This window comes from Apus apus, chromosome 5 (assembly GCF_020740795.1).
Source record: "Apus apus isolate bApuApu2 chromosome 5, bApuApu2.pri.cur, whole genome shotgun sequence".
In the NCBI taxonomy this organism is placed as follows: domain Eukaryota; kingdom Metazoa; phylum Chordata; class Aves; order Apodiformes; family Apodidae; genus Apus; species Apus apus.
Genome location: NC_067286.1, coordinates 61,097,636 through 61,124,791, shown reverse-complemented (window position 1 = coordinate 61,124,791; position 27,156 = coordinate 61,097,636). Strand labels below are relative to the sequence as shown.

At 42.4% G+C, this 27,156-nt stretch overlaps 2 protein-coding genes across 11 annotated transcripts in view; one reads left to right on the top strand and one right to left on the bottom strand.

Moving 5' to 3' along the window:
- Positions 1-5,718: 5,718 nt before the first annotated feature.
- Positions 5,719-15,475, bottom strand: TIMM9 (translocase of inner mitochondrial membrane 9). Of its 4 annotated transcripts, none has more exons than XM_051622683.1 (5): positions 15,366-15,475; positions 9,310-9,378; positions 8,872-8,967; positions 8,306-8,401; positions 7,418-7,515 (listed from the first exon to the last, which is right to left on the bottom strand). In XM_051622683.1, the coding sequence occupies exons 2-5, from the start codon at positions 9,346-9,348 to the stop codon at positions 7,426-7,428; spliced, it is 321 nt and encodes a 106-aa protein (XP_051478643.1). In that variant the 5' UTR covers positions 9,349-9,378; positions 15,366-15,475; the 3' UTR covers positions 7,418-7,425. The 4 variants fall into 4 exon arrangements, with proteins under 4 accessions (XP_051478644.1, XP_051478643.1, XP_051478642.1 ...); XM_051622682.1 differs by lacking the exon at positions 15,366-15,475 and adding an exon at positions 14,730-14,944; XM_051622684.1 differs by lacking the exons at positions 7,418-7,515; positions 8,306-8,401; positions 15,366-15,475 and adding exons at positions 5,719-6,223; positions 14,730-14,911.
- The window catches only part of KIAA0586 (KIAA0586 ortholog), a 102,567-nt gene continuing 90,385 nt past the window's right edge, over positions 14,975-27,156 (top strand). For all 7 annotated transcript variants that reach the window (XM_051622645.1, XM_051622642.1, XM_051622643.1 and 4 more), the window contains exons 1-12: positions 14,975-15,296; positions 16,037-16,116; positions 17,139-17,211; positions 17,887-17,953; positions 18,602-18,782; positions 19,523-19,756; positions 20,248-20,416; positions 20,839-21,006; positions 22,017-22,128; positions 23,347-23,491; positions 24,991-25,032; positions 26,468-26,694. In XM_051622645.1, the coding sequence (XP_051478605.1) occupies positions 15,044-15,296; positions 16,037-16,116; positions 17,139-17,211; positions 17,887-17,953; positions 18,602-18,782; positions 19,523-19,756; positions 20,248-20,416; positions 20,839-21,006; positions 22,017-22,128; positions 23,347-23,491; positions 24,991-25,032; positions 26,468-26,694 (1,751 nt within the window). In that variant the 5' untranslated portion in view covers positions 14,975-15,043. The remainder of the gene's footprint in view (positions 15,297-16,036; positions 16,117-17,138; positions 17,212-17,886; positions 17,954-18,601; positions 18,783-19,522; positions 19,757-20,247; positions 20,417-20,838; positions 21,007-22,016; positions 22,129-23,346; positions 23,492-24,990; positions 25,033-26,467; positions 26,695-27,156) is intronic.

The window sequence follows — 27,156 nt, the reverse complement described above, 5'->3', positions numbered from 1 at the left end:
TTTTCACCCTTTCTAAGAACAGGACTTTCCTGACTTCCTCTTTCATTATCTCAGCCCTATTTATGTTGCTACTCCTGCTCCTTCCCATTTTCAGAGCAATCCTACTTTCTGTTTTGAAGCAGGGCCGTGCTGGTTGGTCCTTCTTCAGGTCTCCAACTACCTGCTCTTCCTATCAGTTAGTACCCTAATGCTGTCAATTATCCTATACCAACAGTTTTCAAAGGTAAAAAAGTGTCTTAGTTGTATGACACTTGGCCCTCATTCACCAGTACAGCTCACTCATTGTGAAGAAGACACAGAAGCACAGCAATACTTCAATTTTCTGTTTCATTGCTTGCCAGCAAAGAAGATCAGCACAGGAGCTGCATTACAGCTGTGAAAACCCTGCAGGTTGTTCATCTGTAGCACATTTGCTTAACTCTCTCTCTGAGCCTTCTTGGTGAGGAACAAGGTTATACATTATTGGTGATTTTCTCTCTCTTTCCCTGCTCTTCAGAGTAATCCCACAACAGTTCCTCTCCAGCCCTGTCAGTGTCTTCAGCTATTTCTAAACTACTCCTCCTCTAATCCCTCATCTGGGTACAGCTTGACCTAATTTGCCATGGTCCTGCCAGCTCTGCCAGTTACCTAAGGAGGGGTAAGATGTGCAATTTGTATTAAATACTTTGTTATATTGCTCAAGAGTTTTTATGTTGGGTTTTTTTACTTCTTACCAAGCCACTTGTTTACATGTATGCACAGCTTAACACCGTATCTCTTGATGCTCTTTTCATTTCCTGCAAATTACTTCCCTGGGGAATGGGTAAGGTTGAAAGCTATCTGAAAAGAACAGAACAGAAAAGAAGAGAAAAGAAAAGAAGAGAAAAGAAAAGAAAAGAAAAGAAAAGAAAAGAAAAGAAAAGAAAAGAAAAGAAAAGAAAAGAAAAGAAAAGAAAAATCAGTAAGTAAAACCCCAAAACCCTTGATTCCTTCTGCTTCCCACCCTGCAAGTGACTACCATGTGCCATCCCAGCAGCTGCTCCATGGAGCACTGCTTTTTACAGCCAGGCCCTCAGTTGCCTGCTTTAGGTCAGGTCTCTTCCAATTGTTGTTTTATTCATACTCTCCATTCTTTTCTCTCTCTCATTTCAGCTTATGGCCCTGTCACACCCTCCCCTCACCACAGCCAAACGGTGCCCGGGCCAATGTCTCACCACCCTCACAGTAAATAATTTCTTCCCAATGTCTAACCTAAATCTACTTTCTTCCAGTTTAAAACCATTACCCCTGAGCCCTGCCTAAGCATCCATGTCTTCTGGGGCACAGAGGTACTTTCTCCCAGAGATCTAAGCAGGCTCCACAGCCAAAACTCGGCGGGAGAGGCCCAGGTTGCCCAGAGAAGCTGTGGCTGCCCCATCCCTGGCAGTGTTGAAGGGCAGGTTGGATGGGGCTTGGAGCAACCTGGGCTGGTGGGAGGTGTCCCTGCCCGTGCAGGGGAGTTGGAACTGGATGATCTTGAAGGTTCCTTACAATCCAAGCCATTCTGATTCTACGATTCTTCAGGAAGCAACATGCAAAGAAATTTGACATGTGCTTGGCCAGAAAGAGAGGGAAAGAAAGTTCCTAATTCCATATCCTAGTAAGGGCAGGTTCTGTGAAATACAGAAATACCCACGAACTGGATTGCCCTCAGATTAAAGTGAATTACAGAATAAAAAAAACTTAACCAGCCATGGTCAGTTTAAGCATGTGTACTTTTTTTTTTTTCTAAAAGTGATTTAGGATCTTTTATGTGTCTTTCAGGTACATCTGTTTCTGTATATGAGAAGTCCTGAAAACAGACTTGACCATCCTTTTACAGTCCTGAAGTACTTGAATGTTGGATACTCTAATTTGTGTTTACAGAAAGAACCTAACACCAAAACACTAAAGAGCATGAAGGTGAAACATAATTTTTAAAAAATCTTATATTTAGCAGATTTTAACTTTATTTAGAGTTGTTTTATTTCTGTCTTCTAACTACTCTAGGTGCAAGTGTGCTGCATGTTGAGAGGTGCCATCAGCTCTAATTGCTTGTACAGGTTTTAGAGTTTGGGTCTGACTCATTCAAGAAATTCTGGAGCTGAGCTTAATGGATTTCCCAAGATTTGAACTCGATTCCTCAAATGTCCTGTGCTCACTTCCTAACCTAGCTGATAGAAAATGCTGGGGAAAAAAATAAGTAAGGGCTGTTGCTGTAGCTCCTGTTGTCCAAGTTAGGTAGGTAAGAGTACAGAGGAATGTCCCTTTGCATTGAAGTCAGAGCCACTAACTACCTCTGGGCAGCAGGTATTTAACCCACATTTCCCTTACAAAAGATTGCTGTTGCATCCTTCCCTGCCTCCCAACAGAGAGCTCAGGAGTTGAAGCCCTCAGCAGGGAGTTAGGGAAATTAGGCCTTTGCTGCTGTCCTTGGGAGAATTCAAGGCACCTCTATTATAATCTTCCAGATGATTGATCTGGTCACTGCCAGTACTAGTGACATAGAGGGTGTTTTGGAGCAAGGCTCTCATCTGACCCTTCCTCTTGAAATGGTTCTGTTTTCTGTGGGCTGTAATTGCATGCCTTCCTAGCCCTTTGTTTCAGACCCTCAGTTCAGAAGGAAGGATCCATGTTTCTGTCTCTGCTGCAAGGAATGTCACTGCCAAATGAGTGTCTGTCCACTAGCCCAGTTTCATCCAGCCAGTGTTTGGCAGGCTGTGTTGCTGTTGCCCTCTCTCCCCTCTCCTCTTCCCTCTGGCTCAGTTTTCACAGCTTTCTCAGGTACTCCTTCCTCAGCAGCAGTCCATTTTTTTACCCTTTCCTCCTCTTCCCATCAGAATTAGTTCCATTCCTGCACCTGACCCAATATGCCTCATCAGGGTGATTGACTTACTCTCCAACACCTTGCCTGATACACTGTTGCCTTCCAGCTAGGATCCAGAGGCTAAGCTGTATTCTCATTTTGATTCTGATTTTGGCTGCACATTCATTATGCCATGCAACCTTGATGCTGTGCAAGAGGAGGGATGGAGAACATTCCAGATTAAGCTGTCATGGAGGTTAGAATACCCTATTGGCAGAGAAAACATGAGGCTTGACCTGCCTTTATAGACCTTCCCAACATTCATGGTGGACTTCCATCCAGGCAGTGCAGAGATACTGACTCTTGTATCTGCCCTTAAGTATTTTTGAGAACTGGGTGCTGGGAGACCTTGCTCCAAGGAGGAAAGAGCAGCTGCAACACTTGGCCCACACATACTGATGAAATGTGTATGAGAGGCACTGAAACACCTTGTATCGTGGATCACTCTCAACACAGAAGTCCTGTTAACAAAGTCTTAGGTGCAGTTTTCTCAACAACATGATTTGATCCAGCCACCAGGACACGCTAAATCACCAAGGAAGTAAAGGGAAGTCAAAGCTTTTGAGACAGTTCTTGCTGTTGCTTTCTGCACCACCTGGATGCTTTAGTTACATGAAAGCACTTTATTTCCAAGCTACAATCCATTTGCATCATCTTTTTTCAGTCACCTGGATTGAAAGATGTGGAAAGACTGCAAATTTTTTTGAATTAAACAGAGCTAGGGCCAAACTGGTTCCAAAAGAACACTTCCAAAAGAACAAGCCAGTGACTCCAGCCTTATCTGCACCTTTGTGCAGTAGCACTGCAACTTCTTTTCCACTCTAGTTAGCTATGAAATGGCAGGGGAGTTAGCTTCATGTCAGGGGAGCAGCCATCAACCCCATGCTCTTACTTACCTGACACTCTTCATCCCACCTTTGTTGGGTGAGCATGTAGAGATCTGATTAGATTTTAAGAATACCTGTCTTCCCTGGATAACAGTGGGTTAAGGCAGCTTTAAAACTGGAGTAAAACTGGGGGATGTAATTTATTAACTAAGTCCCTCTATAATTTCCTTCACCTTTAGTACAGTGTCCTGAGAGCACCTGTCATTCCTTTAACTGCCACCCCAGCATTAAACCCTGACACACAGCAAATCTGTCTCAACAAATATTTAAACATCTTCCTACCCCAAATCACTGAGACATGAGGGGAAACCATGATTGATTTTTTTTTTTCACCCTCCTCACTTCAGCCCCAAGGAGCTCTGCCCAGAAGACATGAACATCCTCCAGTCCCATCACTTCAGCTCTTCAGTCACTTTTCTGAGCAACTGTTCTCTTTGCACACATGGGGTAATTTCCATCATGCATCACTTTCAAACATCTTACAAAAAGACTGCTTTAAAGAAAGCCTTAAATCCTTATTATGCATGTATTATTTCTAACTGGCCGTAACATTTGTGACCTAATTGTAGCAAACAACCTAGACACACTTAGCCTGGAGAAAACCAGGATATTGGAGACTTGCTGCCTTTTTTGGGCTCTTCTTTAGCCTTTACTATTTTAGAGTTAGCTCTTACCCATCACCAAGGTAACAAGGCATGGGCTATGTAGGAAAGAGCTGTGATAGGGCTGGTACAAAAACCACGTGTAAGTGAGACTGTAGGAAAATACTTGTTTCTTCCACCTTTGAAAGGCACTTGAAGAGATCTCTCTGGAGAGCTGGAGCAGCTTTCATCAGCAGCCAGCAGAGCAGCATCCAGCAGACCTGGTAGGTGGACTGTGCTGTGGTCAGGGCTTAGTAATCCACAGCCTGGACTGCAGACAGTTGGAGTAGTAAAGAGAAAAAACACAGGCAGGAAATCATTCTTTCAAACTGCTGTTAGAAATAAAAAGCTATAGAGAAGGTAGCAACAAAAAAGCTTGTGGGCAGGCTTTCTGCCATTTCTGTTCCTTCCTGTTGCCTTTCTACCTAAGTACAGAACCTGAGAGCTGAGATGAAACAGCTTGGTTTCAGTCTTCACTGCTTGAAATGTCACAACTGATTCAGTAAACCTGATGTTCAGTTCCTTTTGTTGCTGTATTTTACTAGTTAGAACTAAAGGGAAATGTGCCTGTCAGCTACCATTCTACTGTGCTTCAGCTATAAAGGATTTCAGCTACAAAGACCCTTTCAAAGGACTGGTGTTTTTTTCTAAACCAAAACCACAACTTCAGACCAGCCAGCTTCCACAAACTTCTGCCTGTACTTGTCCAGCAGCAAAAAAGACATTGTTTGCTGCATACCTTGTACTTTCTGCTGGCAGTCACACATTTAAAGGAGAAAACTGCCATCAAGATCAGTGTCTGCAGGGCACTGTGCTTGCATCAGGCAAGGAAGCTGGGTTTGCAGGACCCATGGGGCTCCCTGAAGGAAAAAAGGAATGCCTAGAAGTTGCCTTGGGCATGGGTGCTGTTAATGACACACTCATGCCCTTTGTAAATGAGCTGGTGAAGCTTACCTAGGGATCAGCTGGAAAAGCATCCCTGCCTACCTGAACTCATTAGTTAGAGCAGTTGCCTGCCATTTACAGCCACCCTTGGCTTGATGCTCTAATAATCACCACGCAGCACTCCAGGGGAGTCACCAGAATGATCACCAGGCTCTGTGAGGGTGCCTCAACACGAGTTCCTTCCCAACTCAGAGAAATAACACAATCACAAACCCCAGATGCTGAAACAGTCACTAACTGTGTTATCTGCTAGCTGCTTAAAGCAGCAATCAATGTACACAACTCTGTAGTAACTGAGGAGGAACAAGTCCACAGCAAATGAAACACTGCTTTCAAGCAGTGTCCTAAAAACCTATCTTTGGAACAAACATCCATACAAGTGTACAGTTCACATTTATTTTACTTGAATTAAATAAAAAAGTGTATTTCCCATTTTACACTTTTTTTTTTTTTCATCATCTGATCCAATCTTAGCAGAAAGGAAGTGTCACCCTCCCACCACCCTTGAAATTTAAACATACCAGTTTCTGGGCCCTGGAAAAGTTTTTATTCAAAATTACTCCACTGTAGAGTGAAAAGGACCTCAGGAACAGACTCCACTGCCAGTCCACCATGACTACCTTCTTGTTTAACCCTTCATGCTTTCCACTGTCTAGAACTCTCTTCTGAGTTGCTGAGCATCCTTCCTGACAGTAGGTTCTTGCCCAGTGAACACTGGCATTGCTGGTAAAGTCTGAAGAGATTGCTCTTGGCTAACGAGGTTGGCCAAGCAGTCCTGCTTTAGCTGCCAGAGCTTCGTTCTGCTGAATGTGGTACTCCTGAAATCTCATGGAGATCCTTTGTGTCATTTTTAGATACTTCTGTAGGCAGTGATCTGAGCAAGTCATCTAGAGGAAGAGGGAAACAGAAGGCTTCAAACAGTCATCAAAACACTTCCCCAGACACAAAATATGAAGTCATCTACATCTCCTATTCTGTGTTTAGACTCCAAGTGAGGGCCTAATTGTGCACAGCCTCTCTGTGCAGCAGAAAATGTTAAGTTTATATTTTGAGGGATGTCTGAAACATCTTTTAAAATTCATTCTCATATGGAAGTATTAATGGAAAACATCTCAGTTCTAGGAGATATTAAAATTTCATCCCTCAGCTCCTCTTGTGAAATTAAAGCACATTAATATTTTATTTTGCAATAAGTACTAAAACTATTAAATTAGTATCTTCCTTTCTAAATTCTGTTTACAAACACATACTATTTTTGACAGTCTACTCTGTGCTAGCTCAGTTTAACCTTTTTTGACCTTGTTCCTATTAGCTCTATCAGTTGTCATGCACCTGCTTGGTTAACCTTCAAAAAAGCAAGCAAAGGACCCTCTGAAGCTCTATCACTCAGCTGGACAGGGAAAGAAATACCAGGGCCTCTTCCATACATGGTATTATTTTGTAAATTTAAAGGTGAGTTTTTTCCTTTCTATAAGTTTAGAGTGAGTTATGAGATCTATTTCTGAGCACCACTTCTACCAACTGGATATTCTATACCGTGGTTCTAAACCTTGCTATCACTGTCAAATTAAACAAATTTAGACAGAAAGGAAAGACTCTGCTTGATTACTAGAACACCAGAAATTGCTTTGATTCTCCTAAAAGTGTATGGAAAGCAGAGGGGCTAAAAATGAACAAGAAGAAAAAAAATAAGTCCCTCGCAGCTATTCACACTGTCCCACCACCCGCCCTTCTCTCTCTTCTTGACCTGGCATCAGCTACAGCAAAACCTGTTCAGCAGGAGTTAAGTCTGACTAGGAAAAAAATTCTGGAACTCCCCTTCTCCCAGAAGGTGTGGTATTTGTCATAGGGTGCCCGGGGAAGTCTAGACTTGCAGTGCAGACTTGCCATAGGGAAAGAGGTCAGGAGCTGTTTTTTCAAACATAGAATCTCAAAGCAGACTTGTGGAGGAATTAATCTTAATTATTTAATAAGAAACTACAACTTTAAATTTCCATACCAGATCAGACCAGTGGTCCATCTAGACCAGTGTCCTGTTTCCAGCGGGGGAAGGAGCCAGATGCTCTGCAAGAAACCTCATAATGGATAATTATGGACTAAACTTCCCATAAGCAAGCTTCTCCCTAGCCTCCACCGTTAACAGATGGCTCCTGTACTGCCAGACATGGCCCCTTTGCAGCTTACAGAAGCAAAAAACAAACAAACAAACAAAAAAAGCAAATCAGAATCTAAGAATATCTTTTTAATCTAATGTATCTAAATCATCTTAAGTTTAATTCCCCTCCAATGAGCATTCTTTGGTTGGGATCCCAGGTCTTTGATGAAAGACCGTATGAATTCTTATTTTTAAAGACATTCTAATAACATTTTGGGTAGCAGAAGGAATAAGGATAATCCTCTACTGGAAACCAAATACCATCCCAGAAAGGTAAAGGGGTTGTTTTGTGGACACTTCTGTCAGTGCCATTCACTGACACTCCTTCCTCTGTTCAAGCAATTCAAAATGAGTTGGTAAAAGACAGTAACAAGAGCTTATCCAGAAATCATGTTAATCTTCTGTAGTCAATAAAAACTCCACTAAAGCAGATGCAGAGAATCTTAGGGAAACAAGGAATGTGCCTTGGGAAGCTAAGAGAGCTTTGTTCAGCACAGCAGAACACCAGCTGAAGGGAGACGTGACTTTTGCCTGCGCTGAGGAGTTAAAACTCCAAGGAGGCAGAAAAATGCTCAAAACCAGTGGTTAGCTTAAAACTTGAGTTTTTTTCCCCTGCCAGCACAGTCAAGTGAATGTTCTTAGACTTTTAATATTACTGAGAGCTTAATCTTTTCTGCAGCTGACTATGTGATGGGGCTCCCTGCAATGCAGAGAAGTGGATTCAACAGCCAGAGCTTTGGAGGTTGATGTTGCTATGACTCACTGCCATGCAGGGAACACGGGTAGGTAAACAAGTATTTCAGTAGGCTTCTACCTTCAAAGAATGAGATGGAGGCTGTAGGTGGGCAACTTCCATGTCCACAAAGATACCACCCATCAGAAGCTGAGGCACAAGGACCTTCACTGATAGCTCAGAGAATGAAAGACACAGAATTGCAATAAGCAGCCAACACAGCAAGATCAGGAAGATTCCCTCTGTACAGACTGAAAAGAAGACAATGACAAGACCTCAAGAGGTCCTTAGCCCATAGTTTGTCTGTAGCTGATGGTCTAGCACATCAAAAGCACTTGGCTTTGGTTGTTTCTCTGGTTTCTTTTTGTACACAGACTTAGGGTGCAAAGAAGTATTTGTCACCACCTTTGGACACGCTTGAAGAAGCAGAACTACAGACAAACTATTTCCCTTCCTTCCACTAACTCGCTTCCTTTCTCACTTGGAAAGTGCTAGACTCCAACACACCACCAAAGACACACCAGTGGGACTGCTAATTAGCTTCTGGGCTAGTTGAAAGGTCAAAACTTTAAGTTGCTTCTGAAATGTCTATGCTACACAACAATTCTACCACAGGGTCATGAAAAGCAAAGGAAACATTTACCTACCTCTTCTGGTTTAACCTCTCTGCTAGTGAAATCCTTTATGCAATCCAGGAAGCAGTTTTCTGTAATTTTATTGTAGGTTCCAAGAAATTCCTTGAACTGTAAATAAAAATGGGACAATGAGCATTAAAAAAAAAGTCTACATTAACTTCCTACACACAGCTCCATGGGCCATCTGGTGACACTAACATTTAAAGGGCAAGTCACTATAAAAAATTACTATCGGTCAGATGATTTCCGCACCAAGTGCTAGTACTCAATTCAGCTACTATACTGTGTCTGTCAGTGGTCAAGTGTTTACATTTTGGTTGCTACAGAACTAGCCTCAACTCATATGATAACTCCAAGTTTTTGCCCTCCTGCATGCCTTACACCTTTTACTCCACATGACAGAGTAACTGAAGATCTTCAAAGCCACCACTCACGAATAAAGCATCTTACCTGCTTGATCTGATCAGATTCTGATATTTGTCCAGCCATATTCTACTGCCTGTGATGCACTCACCTATTCTGAAGATAAAAGCAGAGTTTCACACAAAAAGCAACAACAGAATGGCATTTTATACATTCTTGAAGTGTGTTTAAATGCAACTTTGCTAGGAAACTTTCCAGCCATCTGCTTGAAGGAAAGTTACCTATTTGAAATGTATCCAGTTCAAAGAACATCCAAGATAATTCCAGGTATGAAACCTTCCCAGATCCACCTGATAAATGCTGTCCTTTAAATGTTTTTCAAGCATTTAAAACAGTTGAAGTGATTAAAAAAAAAAAAAAAAAAGAAAGAAAAAAGTTATTTTAGAAACGCTTTCAAACTCACAAGGTAAAACCAGGGCAAGAGTGGGGGAAGAAATAAGCACAAACATTTCTAGCCTTGTAATTTCAGTGACTTTAGATCTCATCTGTAAAACCAGTATGGAAAAAAAGGCAGGCATGAAATGGTAGTTGCTCTGAATAGATGTGGTGTAAGCCAGAGAAGCAGATGCCTGGTTTTTGTGTAGTTGCATTCTCACCAAACCCCTAAACTGGAGCAAATGTTCTGGTCATTGAACATAGCAAATTAAATACAAGAAAACATAGAATGAGAAGGGCCCTAAAGGAAGTGAAACAGACAAAGGGAAGAATGAATAGCCAGGGATCCAAGAATTTAAGCAGGCATCCTCAAGGAAAACTCGCATTCCTAATCCAACACAGTAAACAAGTCAAAGCTTGAAAGCATCCCTGCAGGTTTCCTAGAACAACACTGAAAGCTCCTCTTCCTTCTCCCTTCATTTACATATGTCCTGGTGTGAGCCAGGATTAAGCCAATTTTTCTTTTCACTGATTTTTTTTTTTCCTTCAGTAAGCTTTCTTGTAACTAGCAACTGTGTGTTCTGCTAGGCTGATAAGACAGTGGAATGTTTTTCTAACTACTGAGGCTTCAAGGTTACACCTTCACTCTGCCGGCTCAGACACTATGGGGAGATCTCTGACCCCCCCGTGGGAGGCTGAGTTAGACAGACAGCAAAATTGGCCAAAGATATTCCATTCCATATATCTACGTAGGCTCAGAGGAAGGACAGAGATCTTAGAAGACAGCTTCCTCCTTCTTCTCGCCGCTCTCTTCCGTCCATGGCCGGCGTCCGGGGAGGACTCTGCTCATCCATCACCGCCGACCCTTAGGCTCGAGCTCTCCTGACCCTCATAACTCTCCGCTTTCTCCAGCAGCGGCTCCGGGATTTCTCGGGACTCTTGCCAGTTCAGGGGAGTGCTGTGGGAGTTGCTGGGGGTGGGGGGGAGGCGAGAGGCTTTTGCCCATATCTGAATATACCTGTATATAATTGTATATATTTTCTTGTGTGATTCATTAGTGTTTTAATTAAAGCTGTGTAGTTTAGTTTTCAATCCAGCCAAGTCTCTCTCCTTTTCTCTCTCTCCTTCCCTACCTGGGTGTGGGGGGGAGGGGATCGAGAGCATTGTTGTCGGACCTGAGTCAAACGGTGACAACATATTATCTAAGACCTACCACAGATGATAATGCAAGCTAATATTACACAATGATCAGAACAAGATCCTTCAGTTTAATCTGCATCACCTCGTGGAAGACAAATTAGCACTGAAGTGGAATAACTTTGTGAAAAAAGTTCATATAGCCCTTTAGCAAGGGCTGCTTATCATTAACCTTGTATGATGCTTTGCCATGTCTGAAGCAAGACTTTCATGTGTTAGAAAGCTTAAACTTTTCCAGTCTCTTGGCAGGGGGAAAGGAGAGGGTAAGCAAGCCTTCTGAACAAAAGGTATGAATAATTACATCTTTAACATTACACTTTACCACTACACAGGAAGTCAATTCAGGGATTGGAGGTGATGAGCATGTATGATTCTGGGATTTCAGGCATTTACTCTCACAACCAAGGACTCCTCATGGGTAGATGGGTCCTGCAGGTTCCTCTTAAGGACAGCCCACAGGATATGGTTGCTCAGAAGAAAAAAGACATTACTCAGCTTATGTAAACCTCTAACTTGTTTTAGGAGAAGTGGATATCCCTTCCATCTGTGCCAACAACTAATGAACATGGATAGCAAATCCACTCACTCATTTCTCAACCTGTTAGAAGAAAAATCAGTGACAATTCTATAAAGTTAAAGCAGTTCATGAAACAGAGCTGAAAACCACTGAGAACAGGCCAGACTTTTGTCCCCTCTCAACCACAGAAACCTAAAAGCTCCCCCTGTCAGTGCCATTTTCTCACACTCAGTATTGCTTCATTATGCTTGTTTATAACAAACCTGATCTTTTGTTCTTCTGTGACTAGTTTGGCAAGCTCAAAATGACAGTTTACTGAACTGCAGTTCCACAGAGCTTTTAGGCTTGCCCTTGGGAAACAGCTCTGATTTAATCCAGCACAATGGCACTATCTGATTACAAGTGTCTGAAGCACTTGACTCTCTACAGGTATTTTACCCTTTCCACAGTGAAATGACATTGGCTCTGCTGCACCTCTACAGTGGCCATAAATTACAGGCACTTGCCTCAACACCTAAAAATGCACTACCTGAATGTTCCCAGAAATGTGCATATGTAGCTTATTATTCAAGTATATTAAGTGTATAATTTCTAGTTTTCTTGTTGATTGTCCCCTTTCCCTCCAGCCTGTGAAACAAGGGAAAGAAAAAGCAAGTGCCCATTCTGGGGCTTGTCACCTTGACCAACACACCACACAGCTTCTCACAGAGCTGCTCAAACAACTCAAGCACGGTTTAAGTTTAAGTTTACACAGCCTGGACTGCTTTCCTCTGGGCTAAACTTGATTTGGAAATTTGTCATTGCACTTTTCAACATGTCACACTGAGGGAAAAGCTCTCTGAATAAACCTCTGCTACAAGGGCCACGTGGTCTGGGTGTGCTGCTTCACCAGGAAACCACCAACAGCTGGGAAGCCTGCCTTCTTGAAGGACCCAGGAGCTCTTCCAAATATGTTTTGATGTCCTAAAGAGTCATTCTTTGAAGATAAGCCACTCTGAGCAAAACCAGCAGTTAAGGATAACTTGAGGTTTTGTTTTCTCATAGACACCACAATGGGTTTTCCATCCTCTTTCCAAAGACAATAAAGGCTTCAGCCTATTCAAACCTATTGTCTATGCAAGATCCCTCCCAGCTCCTAGCCCTGTTTTAAAATTTGGAAAATGCCTCTAATATTTCTTTCAGCTGCAGCTGCCACTCCCATTGCCATGGAAACATGGAAGCACTAGAGAGCCACAGCTTTTTAAAAAAAGCTATAGCTCATTTATTAAACAAAACACTGATTAGGTCAAGGATTCCTAGCTAACCTGGGTCAATGGCCTGTCTGTTTCCATGGCAGGAGGAACTGGAGCCAGAACTATGGAGCTCAGATCTCTTCTAAAACTTCTCAAGTGTGGGAATGCAGCTTTCCAAGCTGTATCTCAAGAGCTTCAGGAGCAGAGGGCTCATGGATATAACTCCAGAGCTTTTGGTTATGATTACTGTACTGCTGGGTGGCTGCAAAGCCCTTCTCCAGCAGCTTGGAGTTCTCACAGGTGAAATCTGCACTGCCCACTACAGTGAGGAAGTTTTATTTTTCCACTGATGTAATCAACATGAGTGTCTATTATCTAGAGTCACCTGTACCTTTTTTCCATGGAAACTAAACAAGCTGCTTGTTTGGGTGGCTTTTCAACCCTTTTGCAAGGAGCTACATTTTATTAGGGGTGGGGTCTGTGGGCAGACACCATAAATCCATCACACTTGTCATCCTGATTTACAATATGAATTAGGGGGCTGTGTGACCTACTCTATACAAACCAGGCTGCTTTTTTTATTTTTAAAAACCTTCACTTGCCATTGTACACACAGAACACCACACAAGTGTTTCTGCAGGTGCACAAAAGGGATAAAAAATAAAAATATCACGTCATATAAAGCACCCACACCTTGTAGAGAAAGTGGTGTGTTGGTTTTTTTTGGTAGTTGGGAATTACTAGGTTAGAACTTGATTGAAATAGGATTTTTAAAACTTTACTGATTTAAAGAGCTCTTAAGGAGCTTTTAAAGAGCTCTTTTACAGAATCTAATCAAACTACAAATATCTATGAAACCAGCAGACTGAAAAATTAATTATGTAAATTCGGGGCAAGAGACAATTTAACCCCAAACTCCCAGTGCTGTGTGTCTGGACAACCCTCTGCCCCGTGCCAGCCCAGCGAGGTGGGGGTGAGGGCCCTGCTGTGCCCCTTCTCCCCAGCTCTCCCTACTCCCAGAGCAGGTCCAGCCACTCTCCCTCTGACTGGTGCTGGTGATGCAACTACACCAGGGTCTGCTTCTTCCTCTGGACACCACAGCCAGTAGCCTTCATACAGTGAGATGAGACAGGGACTGGTCTGAAGGTGGCTGGGTAAGAAGATGTAGCTGGTGCACAGGTATGATAAGACATGATCTTGTGGCTGTGGACTAGACCTTGCTCAGGAGTAAAGAAGGTCAATGGTAGACAAGGTCCCCTAATGCCAAAGGCAAGATACCATGGTAAGTGTAAAACCAGACACCCTGAGAGCCTCTTTGAACAGACTAAATACACACAAGGGTCTGTACTGAGAGAAAATTCACTTTTTTCCATAAGCAGCCTCCTATTTATGTTAAATTATAGAATGACTGGGGATGGAAGGGACCCTAAAGATCATCTAGTTCCAACCCCCTGCATGGGCAGAGACACCTCCCACCAGCCCAGGCTGCTCCAAGCCCCATCCAACCTGCCCTTCAACACTGCCAGGGATGGGGCAGCCACAGCTTCTCTGGGCAACCTGGGCCAGGGTCTCACCACCCTCACAGCAAAGAATTTCTTCCTAATATCTCACCTAAATCTCTCCTCTCCCACCTTGAAACCATCCCCCTCATCCTATCACTCCCTGCCCTTGTAAAAAGTCCCTTCCCCAGCATCATGCCTGGCTGATAGTTGTGACCCACTACGGATCCAAGCCTAAGCTGGCGACAAAACAATTCCACGCGGGATTTTTGGTGGTGCTGTTCGGTTGGGCTGGGTTGTGTTTTTTTTTAACTACACCCTTCCGCTCTGGCTCTCAAGGGCACACGCAGCTCCCCTGCCTGGGGAAGACCCTGGCCGAGCACTCGAGCGGGCCCGGGCCCCTCCGGCCGGGCAGGGGGGTCAGGCAGACACCCCTGCAGCAGGCAGGGTTATTGCTTCACCCGGGAGCCCCTTTCTCGCCCCCTCCCCGCCCCGCACGGCTGACCCGCGGGGCCCGCCAGGCCGCCCCTTCCCGCGCCAGCCGGGCAGGCCCTGCCCGTCCTCCGCGGGCCCAGCTGGGGCTGCCCGCTGCCCCGGGCTGCCCGCTGCCTCCCCTCAAGCACTCACCGCAGCCGCTGCCGGGGCCGCCCGCGCCGAGAAGAAGCAGCGACCGAGGGAGGGAGAAAGGGAGGGCGGCAGGGAGCGCGCGGCCCAGCAGGCCCTTCGGCCCCGCCGATTCGCCACGCGGCGAATCAGCCGGCGCGGAGCTCCCGGCGGCGGCGGCGTCACCGGGGCGGGCTGCCGGCCGGGCGCCTCTGAGGGGCGGGGGCGGGAGCGGGGCCAGGCCGCGCTGCCCCCTCAAGGCCCGGAGGCCGCGGCGAGGCCTCTCTCAGCGTCAGGCGGCTGCTCTTGGGCCCGCTCGGCCGCGCCAGGCGGCCCGCATGGAAGCGGGAAGCAGCTCCAGCCTCAGCCAGGCCTCCCTGTCCGGCCTGCGGGCGAGCGACCTGCTCATTCCCTCCGCCGGCGTCCGGAGGGAGAAGCCGATGGAGGCTGTGGCCGCAGCCGGCGGCCGGAAGAAGAAGGGGCCCGAGACGGTGTCGGCGGCGGCTGGAGGCGGCGGGACGCGCGGGCTGCCCCCGGCCTGGGCGGCAAACCGGGCTGCCTCCCGTGGGGGGACCCGCGGCGCGGCCCCGGGTGGGTGCTCCGCGTGGCTGTGGGCAGAACCCGCTGGGAAGGGCTTTCAGGCATCCGGCAGCTCCGTACCTGGGGAATGTTTGTGTTCCGGACCGCTGCTCCCTCGTGTGTGTGTGTGTGCGGGGATGGTCGGTTTGTTTCGCGTCAGGTTCAACGCTGACATAATTAATCTGTGCTGCTTATCCGGCCAGGGCGGATTGTCCTTAAGTTTCTGTGAAACGTAGGTCAGTTACTGTCTTTGGAGTTTGGGGAGGGGCTTTTTGTCTTTTGGGGGTGGGGGGTGTCAGGATTCAAACAGCTTAAAAATGTTATTTTTGCAGTGGTAGCAAGACAAACTGGTCTCTGACACAACTACCATGTGTGCAGTCCTCAGTGTCCTTCTTCTGCAAAATATGTTCTCAGACAATTACAATTGTCTCTCTAGATAAGTAACTTTCTGTTTTCCCATCATCTGCAGACTTGCATTTGAGCTGGACAGTGTCAGTTTTTTCAGTGCTCTCCTTTTCGGTGACTTTTTCATGGCTTGTAACACAAGCCTATAATCCACACTCACAGGATTGATAAATGTTTGTAAGCTTCAGCTGTGTGCCCGTGGTCGTTTCTGGTAGGAAAGTCATTATGTTCAGAGATTTAAAGATGCTGACAGAGGAAAGGCTGAGGTTTGGGTTAGTCAAGGTATACTGAAAATGCTTTAAAAGTCATTAATCATTATGACCACAGTGAAACTGCTTTTATTTTAGGAGTCTCAAGTACTAAAGGACATCCAGAACATCTGCCTTCAGTAGAAAATTCTACAGAGCCCATGTTTTTATCCCAAATGGTAAGAAAAGTTACTGTTGCTTCCTGAAATTCCAGACTAGGAGAACAGCATTTTCCCCAAAAAGTTTCCTCAGATCTTTGGTCCAGTTTCTGCACAATAATTGTGCAGCTGCTTTCCTCTTGGAGGTGCTGCTGATGTGATGCTAATGCTGAGGTGTTTGAAGGAGCTTTGTTTGCCTGTTGCATAGCAAATACAAAGGTATATTTTTAAATTTTAGCATCATTTTTGCTTTGAAAATGTAGTTACACGTGGCACAGTGTTAGTTAGAAAAGCCCAAAACTTGTAGTAGAGTGTTCTGTTGTGTTTTTTTTTCCTCTTTGTATTATAGGTAATGACATGGACTTCAATTTATATGGAAGTCTGTAACACTTAAAAAGGTTTTTTCCTTTGGTTTTGTTTGTTGTGCCTCACATAGAATGGAAACTTGTCTCTAGGGCATCCATGCTGCAGTGAGTGTGCATGGGGAGAAAATGAACCTTTCCTGGGACAGGATTCCAGAAGAGTCCTTGCATGGCTCAAAGCAGACCTAGTGAGCTGAACAAGTGTCTCAAAATGATGGTGGAGAACTCCACCAGCAAATAATGTTGAGTAGAAGACTTTTACTTTCCTTGCTTGCCTCTGTGGCTCCTCAGACTTTGTTGCACTCAAAGAAAAGTTGGCTTTGTCCCTCCAGTTCTGCAGTGATACGTGTACTTAATTGTTTGAGATTAGCAACGTGTATAAACTTAAACCCAGTTTCACTGCTGCTTCTATGGCCAGAAATGAGGAGAATATACTGCATCAGCACTGGGAATACTTTTAATTTGAATTGTGTTTCTAGGCTTTTTTGTCATGTGAGTCCTTGGACTACAAAGACCAGAGGGTTCTGAGGTAGAGGTCTTTAAATGTTTTGTGCCAAGACCTTGTGTTTGTTTGTGGAGATGGTTACATTTTTGTATTCAGAAATTCCATCTGCTTCTGAAATTTTGACTGCTGGTACCAGAGGCTATGATGTACACTTTTCTGCTCTCCTTCTTCTGAAGGAATATCCTGGAGAAGCTGCACTTCAAGGAGAAGATCCTTCACTGCTGCTGGAAGATAGCAGAAGACCTGAAGGTAAGACACATGGATATACTGCCATGGCCCTTGTTTTGGTAACAAACCTGATTCATTAGAGGAAAAGGGATTTAAAATTTTATCCAAGATATTTTTATTCAACCTAGAAGTTTTTAAGTGAAAATATTCAAATGTTTCTTTGATAAAAAGACTATAATTGTGATTTATGTTCTTAAATTTTGCAAATTTCACATCAGTCTTGCTGGCATTACACTAGCTTATCTAACTCTTGTGTGTAAATGGGAGGGACTTCTACCAGTGCACCAGAATGTTGAGATTTCTTTTGCTAACTGAACTATTCATTTTTTTGGGAAGAGAATTTGGGGGAGAATGGATCTTGTTTGGATGAATTTTCCTCATCTGAGTAATGGTACTACAATGCATGCTTTTCTGCAAGCAACCTACATCATAAAAATGTATATTTGTAATCCTTAAGAATCTAAGAAATCACATTTTTTATGCCTTTTCCTTTTAACTTCTGAGTCTTCTGGGCAGTTTCAATCAGTCTGCTACTTAGTGAACAGAAACAGGTTTTTATTGCCATAGATAATGTGCAGGCAATAGCTTCTGTGCAACAAAATTGCACATGTTGTTGCAATAACACTTTGTGCCTACCTTTGAAATAGAATTCTGTGTCAGTTATATACAAAGTATATATTATATCCTTCCCCACAGATGACGTTTTAATTTCTCAATATGCTACTGGTCAGAAAGAGGCTTTGAGAGCTGTGTTAAAGCAAAAGTAAGTATATGTTGTTGTTAGTGTCTCAGCTGTTCTGTTTCTGTACAGGTCCACTACTGTACTACTTTAGTTTCTGCCAGAAGGCACAGCTGGTAAGGAAAAGGATTCTTTATTGTTCTCTTTCTGCCCATAAAGATGTTTTCAGTTTATTTTATCATTTCAGAGCTTACTGGAGTATCTTATTTATTTTACCTATTTTCAGCAATGCCTTTAGACTGTTTCAATTAGTGATTTCATGATACAAGTGTCAGGCAAGATCTGCTCTGATACGTAATTAATTTAATGCCAAAACTATCTAATATTTTTAAAGACAGATAAGGACCCATGCTGTGTGTCCATAGACTGGAAATTGGAGATCAGAAATTCAGTTGGACTTTGCTACTAGAACATGGAAGTTTGGAAATACAGCCTGTAAACGTATTCTTCATTGCAGTCATCACAGTGAAATGCCTTTTATAATACAGTCTGTGAGATAATACTGAGAAACTCCTCATGTCATGTTAAAAGATGAGAATCAATTTGTTTCTTACGTGCCAAGGGCTTCAAGCAGAAATGTTGAATGATATCAATGCTACGTGTGGGAAACAATTTGCTTGGAGAGGATATGGAGAAAACAATGCTATTTACAGGCCTTGTTTGTTTGTATAGAATTAAAAATGCTCCTCCTGTACCTAAGAAAGTGAAGGTGCAGCTCTTGGGAAATGCCTCCAAAGAAAAAAAGGAAAGTGTTGGTCATGACACCAGGTCAGCAACCAGTGAAGCTGATTCTGCAACAACCATCGCAGCAGCAACTGCTGCCGCAATTGCTACTACAGCTCCACTTATTAAAGTGAGTAAGTAGCTTGTGGTTTTATATTAGTTCTTTGTCCTCTTAACATAGTTCTTAAGCAAGCCTGAAATTATTGGTAGTAAAGCCAGAGACTAAATGTGTCTGCTCACAGTTCTCTGAGTTAGTGATCTTAGTCTGACTAGTGGATATACCAGAGAGAACTATTTGGGTTTGGTTAAATGCAGCCTTCTAGTACCTGAAGGGGCTACAGGAAAGCTGTGGAGGGACTTTTTACAATGGCTTGCAGTGATAGGACAAGGGAGAATGGTTTAAAACTAGGATGGGGGAGATTTAGATGAGACTTTAGGAAGAAATTCTTTGCTGTGAGGGTAGTGAGACCCTGGCCCAGGTTGCCCAGAGAAGCTGTGGCTGCCCCATCCCTGGAAATGTTGAAGGGCAGATTGGATGGGGCTTGGAGCAACCTGGTCTGGTGGGAGGTGTCCCTGCCCATGGCAGGGGGTTGGGACTAGATGATCTTTAAGCTCCCTTCCTACCCAAACCAGTCTGGGATTCTATGAAATGGGTAAATGAACAGAGACCATTTGATTTATCTTCGAGAAGAATTTCAGAGTTTTGCTAAACCACCAGATATTTGGGCAACCTCATGTTTTATTTGTGTCTTTTGGGAAGCAAATCACTCCGTGATGATGGGAAGGATGTTTGTTTGCTCCATACTTGCACCTGTTTTGCAGTAAGGATTTTTCCTTTCCATTTTTTTTTCCCCTTTTTTCCTCTTGCAGGTTCAAAGTGATTTGGAAGCACAAGTTAATTCGGTCTCAGCATTACTTCACAAACTACAGGAGACAGACAGACAACTGCAGCATGTTGCTGAACAGCAAACAAATATGAAGACTCAACAGGAGCAGCCCCACTGCCATGAAAGAGTCAGTGAGCTTGAAAAACAAATGAATGCTTTCATGGTGCAAAGGATTCAGCATTTGGAAAAGTTACAGGAGCAACAAATGAATATTCAGGTATCTAAGTAACAATGCAGAATCATTTCATCTGTGTCTCATTGTTAATGTTAGAATAATGTGAATTATGTCTTATTATTATAAAGAAAGATCCAGTGGCCAGCACATGAGCTTAGAGCTTTCTGGGAAAAGCTGTAGTTCAGGTTCTTTCCTAGATCTCTGTTCCCTTCCTTCCCCTAATCTTTGTGTCTGTGGAAAGTACATGTGAAAATTGTAGAATGTTCCCATTGCCACTGACAAATTTAGAACTTTGTAATTGAAGTAACTTTCATTTTATAAGTAGCCATACAGACTAAACCTCTAAGAAGAGTTTTGAAAATTATTTGGAGAGTCTTCCATGTCTGTTTGGGAGGCAGAATGATGCCCAAACACCTCTGTGTTCTGAAGTTGTTGTAAACATCTTTTCAAAAAGACTTTTCAAAATCATGTTTAGAGTTTTACTTGGGAAACTAATGCATAGATCAGAAATACTTTGTAATTTTGTCTCTTAGTCTCATCTCCTTAGCTCTGCAGTCAACAAGGGAGCCTTGCAGCAAAATCACCTGCCTCCCTCCAGTCTCATGACAAAACAGCCTGAGAAGCCAGAACAGCGACTGCTCACTCACCACATACCTTCCTGTCAGAGGGCTTTATTTCCTACCAGTGGTCCACCTGTCCAAGGTGAAGACAAACTCTTTGTGTCTTATTTTCAGTGCATTAATTTTGTTTCCATTAATACATTAATAATTCCCTTATCCTGAAAATGTTCCAGCTTAAGCTAAAGTGAGAGTGGTGTTTACTGGTTGCTTAGTCTATACCAAGAGAGACCTAGATTTAACCTAAAGGAACTTTACTGAAGAGAGAATCTGTGTGAAAGCTTGTAATGTTCATAGTATGGTTGGGTTTTTTTATTTGATTCCTTATTTGATTCCTTCCACTTGGAAGGATGAAATTTTTCTTCTTTTCTTTTTGACCTAGTTCTGTGATGTTTTTCATCTTTGTTAAAAACTTGTAACATTGGCACATTGTTCTTCCTAAATTTGTTTTCTTGTCAAGAAAATTGTTAACATTTTAATAATTATACCATTTTTTTTTTCCTGAAGCATATTCAAGCCAATTTGGAATTCTTGGGGCTCATACAGAAAAATCTCCTCTAATGACACCAGTTCCTCGGAGATATGCTCCAGAACCTGTGTCCAAATACATGAAAATCTCAAAGGAAGAAAACCCTGTAACAGAAAAAAAAAATATTCCCACATCCACAAATGAAGGTATTGTGAAAAAGACACTCCTGCCCTCCACTGGCATGAATGGAGTGGCCTGGGGATTGCTTTGGGTGGGCTTCACCTAAACTGAGCTGTTGTGTTGCTGGCACTTTTAATACATATCTTCAGAATATTAAAAAACTACATTTGGAGAGGGTTACTTTTGTGATTTAGTCACTTGGTCTGAATTAACTGAAGACTTAATGACAGTCCTGGTCTGACCTATAGCATCATGATGTGATTGCTCACTGAAACATTTTCTCAGGTGAAAGTCTGACCTTTCATTGTCAGCTTTAAGGAAGATTATATGGAATAATGAAAAATTTGAGTTCTATTTAATAACTTAGTCATTATCAGTGGTTGAACTAACTATTTTTTTCCTCACGTAAAGATGCATTCACAGGGTCTCTGGGCTGAATGAAAACACCATGTGTAAAGCAAAAGAAGTAATTTTCTTCTACTGCAGTTTAGTGGCATGAGACTCAGTTTTGAGGACTGGATCAAAACAGAAAGCAACCTTTTTTAGGTGGTTGTGTTTAGATTTGCTTGAGGATCTAAGATTGAAAAAAAGCCCCACGACATATAAAAGATCCTGCCATTTACTCTGTGACTGAAAAAAATGCCTGTTTGTGTCTTTGTCAGATCCTTTTCAGGCTGCTGCTTCTCTCTCTTACACAGCTGTCACATAATCCTGGTGTTCCCTGGGTCTGTGAATAAATGAAATGAGACAAAGGAAGAACAAATCTGTGACATTATGGATAGAGTGTTCCTCTCTGACTCAGTTATTTGCTGTCACAGTTTCATCTGTTTTCTGACTTTGCTCATGTGAAGCTGTCACAGTAAGATAGATTAGTGGGAGTGGTTTTATGCAAATAGTTTTATTTGAAGTAAATCTGTATTTTAAAATCTGAAGTTATTTCTGCTATCCTTGGTATTATATAATGGTGAAATGCCTGAAAGAGAAAATAAAGTATTAAGTATATTGAGCAAACTCAACTTTCTTTTTTCTGCCTTAGGTGAAGGAAGACTTCTTGAGCACACCCTGAATTCTCAAGAAATGCCACTGAAGCAGATGGAGCCTTCTGAGAAGGCAGCATTGAAAATGAGCAGGCATTCTGAGAGAGACAGGTAAATACATGTAACAACCCAAAATTGAGGAAGATTTTTTTGGTTTTCTTCATGAACTTGGGAAAGGTGTATTAAATATCAGTGGTGTAAGAAAGTCACTGGCATCATCTTTAACTTTTGAAATAAAACACTGCTGCTGTCTGTCTGCTACTTTGGCATTTCTGCTGTGCTGAAGGTAGATGAAGGCTGCTTGCTAAGGACAGTCCATAGCACCTATCTCAGAGGTGGGCACCTGGAGTGCTTTTCTGTCTCCTGAGTGTATTTCTCTTATTGCAGCAACTTGTGGAGTAGAGTCAGGAAGCCAAATATGGGTGGAATTGCCCTTGTCAAGGAGAGTCCAAGCTGCCTGCTTGTGGGAGCTGGATGAGAACACTTTGTTGGAAAGAAGCAGCATTTGCCTAACGATTTCTGAGCTTTAGAGTGGGTGAGGAAATGTTCTTAGCCACCCAGTCTGAAACATTTTCCCCAGGCAATAATTTGATATGATGATTTCACTAATGAAACAGAATAAGAACAGAATTTTGGTAGGAAAAGTCCTTTAAGATCATCAAGTCCAACCATAGCCTAACTTTACCAAGACCAATGCTTAAATTATGCTCCCAAGCACCACATCTGCACATCTGTTAAACACCTCCAGGGATGGAGACTCAAGCACCTCTCTGGGCAGCCTGTTCCAGTGCTTAATTACCCTTTCAGTGAAGAAATCGTTCCTAATATCCAATCTAAACCTCTCCTGGTGCAACTTGAGGCCATTTCCTCTTGTTTTGTAGCTTGTTACTTGGGAGAAGAGACTGACCCCCCCCCCAGCTCCAACCTCCTCTCAGGCAGTTGCAGAACCAGAAGGTCTCCCCTCAGCCTCCTTTTCTTCAGGATGAACACCTCCAGTTCCCTCAGCTCCTCCTCAAAATACTTGTGCTCCAGACCCTTCCCCAGCTCCTTTTCCCTTCTCTGGATTCTCTCCAGCAGCTGTACAGATGTTGTCTTCTTTGTGATAGTATATGCAAAAATATGAAATGCTTCAAATGGAAAGGTGTCTGAAGAATTAAATGTTGCTCTATAAGGTTTGAATTTTAGATGTATTTTCCCAGTTCAAAATACAAAGATACAGCTCAAGATGGTAAGTGATAAACCCAATAACCTGTGTTTAACCTAGGTGAAAATTCCATTTATATAAAGTTTTGATATGAGACTTTTAATTGAGAGTGTTTCTCCCAACAGGCATACTGCTTTGCACACAGACTCATTCCCTGCTTTGGAAAGCTCCTTCCAAAATTGCAATTCAATTGAGAAAACAGTGAAAAAAGCAGACTCTTTACTTCAAGATCTTGACCAGTTGAGAAGAGAAATGCGTGACATGCTACAGGTACAGTCCATGTTACCAGAATGACCAGGAGTTTGAATAAAAGGAATAAAAAGTGTGGAGAAAAGCTTAAGAGGTCTGGTATCAGTAGAAATGTTGCCCTTGGTTCTACCTCTGTAAAAAGGCTGACATTTGTTTACAATTACTTGAAATATTGCAGTCTTTGTGTGTGGGAGGGCTTTGAACTTGAGTAATGTCTCAGTGAGGGCACAATGGACTGGAGTATAGAAGCTTTTACTGCCATTCTACCAAATATATGACAGGGATGTTTTTTAAAAAGAAGTGGTTTATTTATTTTTTTTTTGTTTTAAGGTTTCAGGTCTTTTCAGTGCCTGTTTTCTGCTGGCTCTCTTCCTGTGCTCTTCCTCTAGAGCTACAGAGCTCATGTAACATTCCCATTTGTGGAAGAACAATGTTCTGTTTATTTGCAATCAACTTAAGGGATGACTTAAGCTACTTCGTTTATAGTTTTGCCATTTCTTTTTGTAAAGAGTGCTGCTTCTAAAGAATTGCCTGGTTTGCATCACATCATTGTTTCTTGTGTTAATGATCTTGTACTTTTGGTGCTTAAATGGTTCTGTTCTGGCAAAATATAAGTTCCCTCTGGCTTTTGACAGTTGAGGCTTTTGTCTGCTTGTTACCCTGGTTCCATGTGGAAGGGAGATACACCTGATCATTTAACCTACTGGGCTCCTCTCTGGTCTTGTAAATGTGAGTGGTGGGAAAGGAGAGGGACTTTGAATATCCACAGGTTTGTGAATTGGCTTGGAACATACCAGCTTTGATTCTATTGGTTTGTTTCTGTGGTTGAAGGTTTCAGTTTGCATATTTCCCTCAAAATATTTTGTGTTACATGCCAGTTATTTGTTGCTTTATCTTCTGACAACATAGCTTCATCTGTTGTATCTTAGAGTACAGCTGATGCATTGTTTCATAGATTTTGTAAGATACTAGTGGGTTGAGTATTGTTCCTGCTAGTGAAAACCAGATGCCATGGGTCCTGTTTTTGTTGCAAATATTTGGTTAACACTATTGCTGAAAACCTAATTAACATACCTTACTGTAGGCAGCTGATGATGAGTGGGGAGAAAGGATTGCAGGTGAGAGAAAGACAGTTGACTTAAATGGTTTAAAATCTCTACTCTCTTACAGCAAAGGTCAATGGGAATACAGAGGTGATGACTTCAGCAAATGTGGGGTTTAATCAGATAATTCACTCTTGGCTTCTCTTCCTTGAGAGATTTATAGAGTGAGAAAATAAATGTGTGGGGTAAATGACCACTGGCTTTGTCATACAAGCAAATTAAAGGCCTGAATGAACTGAGATAGGTTGAGATGGAACAGAAGGTGGAGCTCTAGTCCAAAACAAGTGTGCAGTGAGATTTAGTAGCTCAAAGGAATTGATTGTGCCCATTTAAACAGATCAAATATCTACTCTAGATTTTACCTTAACAGATGTGTCTTTAGGTGAGTTTCAAAAGCTCTTCTTCTGTCTTTTTTAGGAAGCAAACTCATGGAAGTCAGACATGAATGATCTTATTAAGGTATATCTGGTATTCTTTTTTTTTTTTCTTAAATACTGGAATATGAAATGGTTTGGAATATGCTTGCTGTGAGATAACACTACAGTGATTACTGCATACCTGTTTCTTTGTTTTTAAAGTTGCTGTTGTGTACAGATTACATTACTCAAAGTAACATTTAAACTGTTCTTTGACTTGTCTTAATCTTAGTGAGCTATCTTGAGGGACTAATACAACTGCCAGGCACAAAGCTGGCTTCTAAAATTGCCACAATGTGGACTGTTACTAAAATTACCATTTCATGATCTGGCTCTAATTGGCAAATCTACATCATTTTACAATTGAACCCGTGTCTGTATTTCTTATATTTTCTCACAGATTTCACCTATTGAGCTAGTATTTGTGAAAAAGTTTAACTTTTAAATGAAAACCTACATAAAATTGGCAAATAATTTTTGGTATGTTGTCCTTTTCTCACCAGGCAAGACCAAAATCATGGGATCAGTGTGTGGATTTCTGTTTTGTTATGTCCCTTGTGCTTTGGCAGTACATCTGTTAGAACATAAACTTTTCTTTAATAAGGGTAGCCAAATCTGTTTTTTGATCTGTGAGTTTTTTTCTGGTCATGCAGTGGATGCTTTCAGTGCCTACTCAAGCATGGGTATTTTGGCTTTACTTTGAGGTTTATTTTTATTGATGTAGGTTTATGACTTCTTAAATGTGATTATTTTTATTTTTGCTTCATTTGTGGAAAACGAAGCACTGTTTCAGGACCTTTGGGTTTCATCAGGAGTGTGAGACTGAATGTGAAAGTTATAGTTGTGTGGCTCCTTGTTTCCTATGTACTTGTGCCCCTTCCTTTTGTATTTAGCAGCTAATATGTGCTTGATTTTTAGCTCTGTAAAAAGATTCTGCAAAGCAGAAGACTAATAGATGTTTCATTGTTTCTTATGAGAAGTAAAAATCAGCAGGAGGGAGAGAATCATGATGCTGTTAAGGGGTTTATTTTATTGTTGTTAAAACTGAAGTATATTGTTTGGTGTTTCTTGGGACAGATTGATACCAAATGAATACATATATATAGAAAAGTTGTTTTTATTATGCATTTAGTTATACTTAAATACTGTTACATGGAGAGACTCTCATGCAATGCCTACTTCATGTATCTAATTGCCATCTCCTCACACACTCATTTGCTTCATTAGCATTGCTTCTCAGGCATTACATCATTTAGCCTTGGAGATCTTCTGGATATCTTTCCATTTGCTTGTCTTTTAAATATATTTGCAACATACCCAGTGTTCTTGAGTAATGGAGGTTGATGGTGGTACATGTGGATGGCATTTCATATGCTAGGCCTTGATTTGATAATAGATAAATAGGAGTTCTGATCAATGTGTAGAAAATGGAAATGACAATCTGAAATGAAAAGCTAGTGGTTCTGTTTCAATTTTAGTCAAAAAACCCTCCTGTTGCATCTGAGCCTCAGATACATCATCAGCTCAAGAAACCATCCATCCTTCAAAATGTGAAAGTGCCAAAATCTATACTGAGGGATGCTGAAAGGGTTTTGAGAGAAGTTCAAAACAATAAAAAAGTTCTTGAGGAGAATTTGGAAGCTGTTATTCATGCAAAGGATGGGGATGCCATGGACACTGTTCTTAATGCCTTGGCCACAAACAGGTTAGACCTTATTATCCAACACTTTGTTTGACTGCTTGTTTTATGTCTTCATACACCTTGTATCACCTTTCCATATTTTTAAGTTCCTTGAAATGAAGAACTAGTGCAGTCCCAAAAAAACTGCTTATTGGCTCTTCTTACCAGCCATTAGATGATTCTTTTGTCCCTCTGCTTTGCACTTGTGAGACCCCACCTGGAGTACTGTGTCCAGTTGTGGAGCCCTGAGCACGGGTAGGACACGAAGCTCTTGGAGAGAGTCCAGAGGAGGCCACAAAGATGATCTGAGGGCAGCTCTGCTCTGGAGACAAGCTGAGAGAGTTGGGGTGTTCAGCCTGGAGAAGAGAAGGCTCCAGGGAGACCTTATATTTGCCTTGCAGTACCTGAAGGGGCTACAGGAAAGCTGGGGAGGGACTTTTCACCTGAGAGGGTAGTGAGAGGGCAGGGGTGATAGTTTTAAACTAG

Excerpts from the sequence above, each read along its gene's own strand:
- TIMM9 (XM_051622683.1), bottom strand. The coding sequence starts at position 9,348 with ATGGCTGGACAAATATCAGAATCTGATCAGATCAAGCAG. Across the intron at positions 8,968-9,309 it reads AATCTGATCAGATCAAGCAG|TTCAAGGAATTTCTTGGAAC; the intron begins GTAAGATGCTTT and ends TTTTATTTACAG. Across the intron at positions 8,402-8,871 it reads GAGAGGTTAAACCAGAAGAG|CTATCAGTGAAGGTCCTTGT; the intron begins GTAGGTAAATGT and ends TCATTCTCTGAG.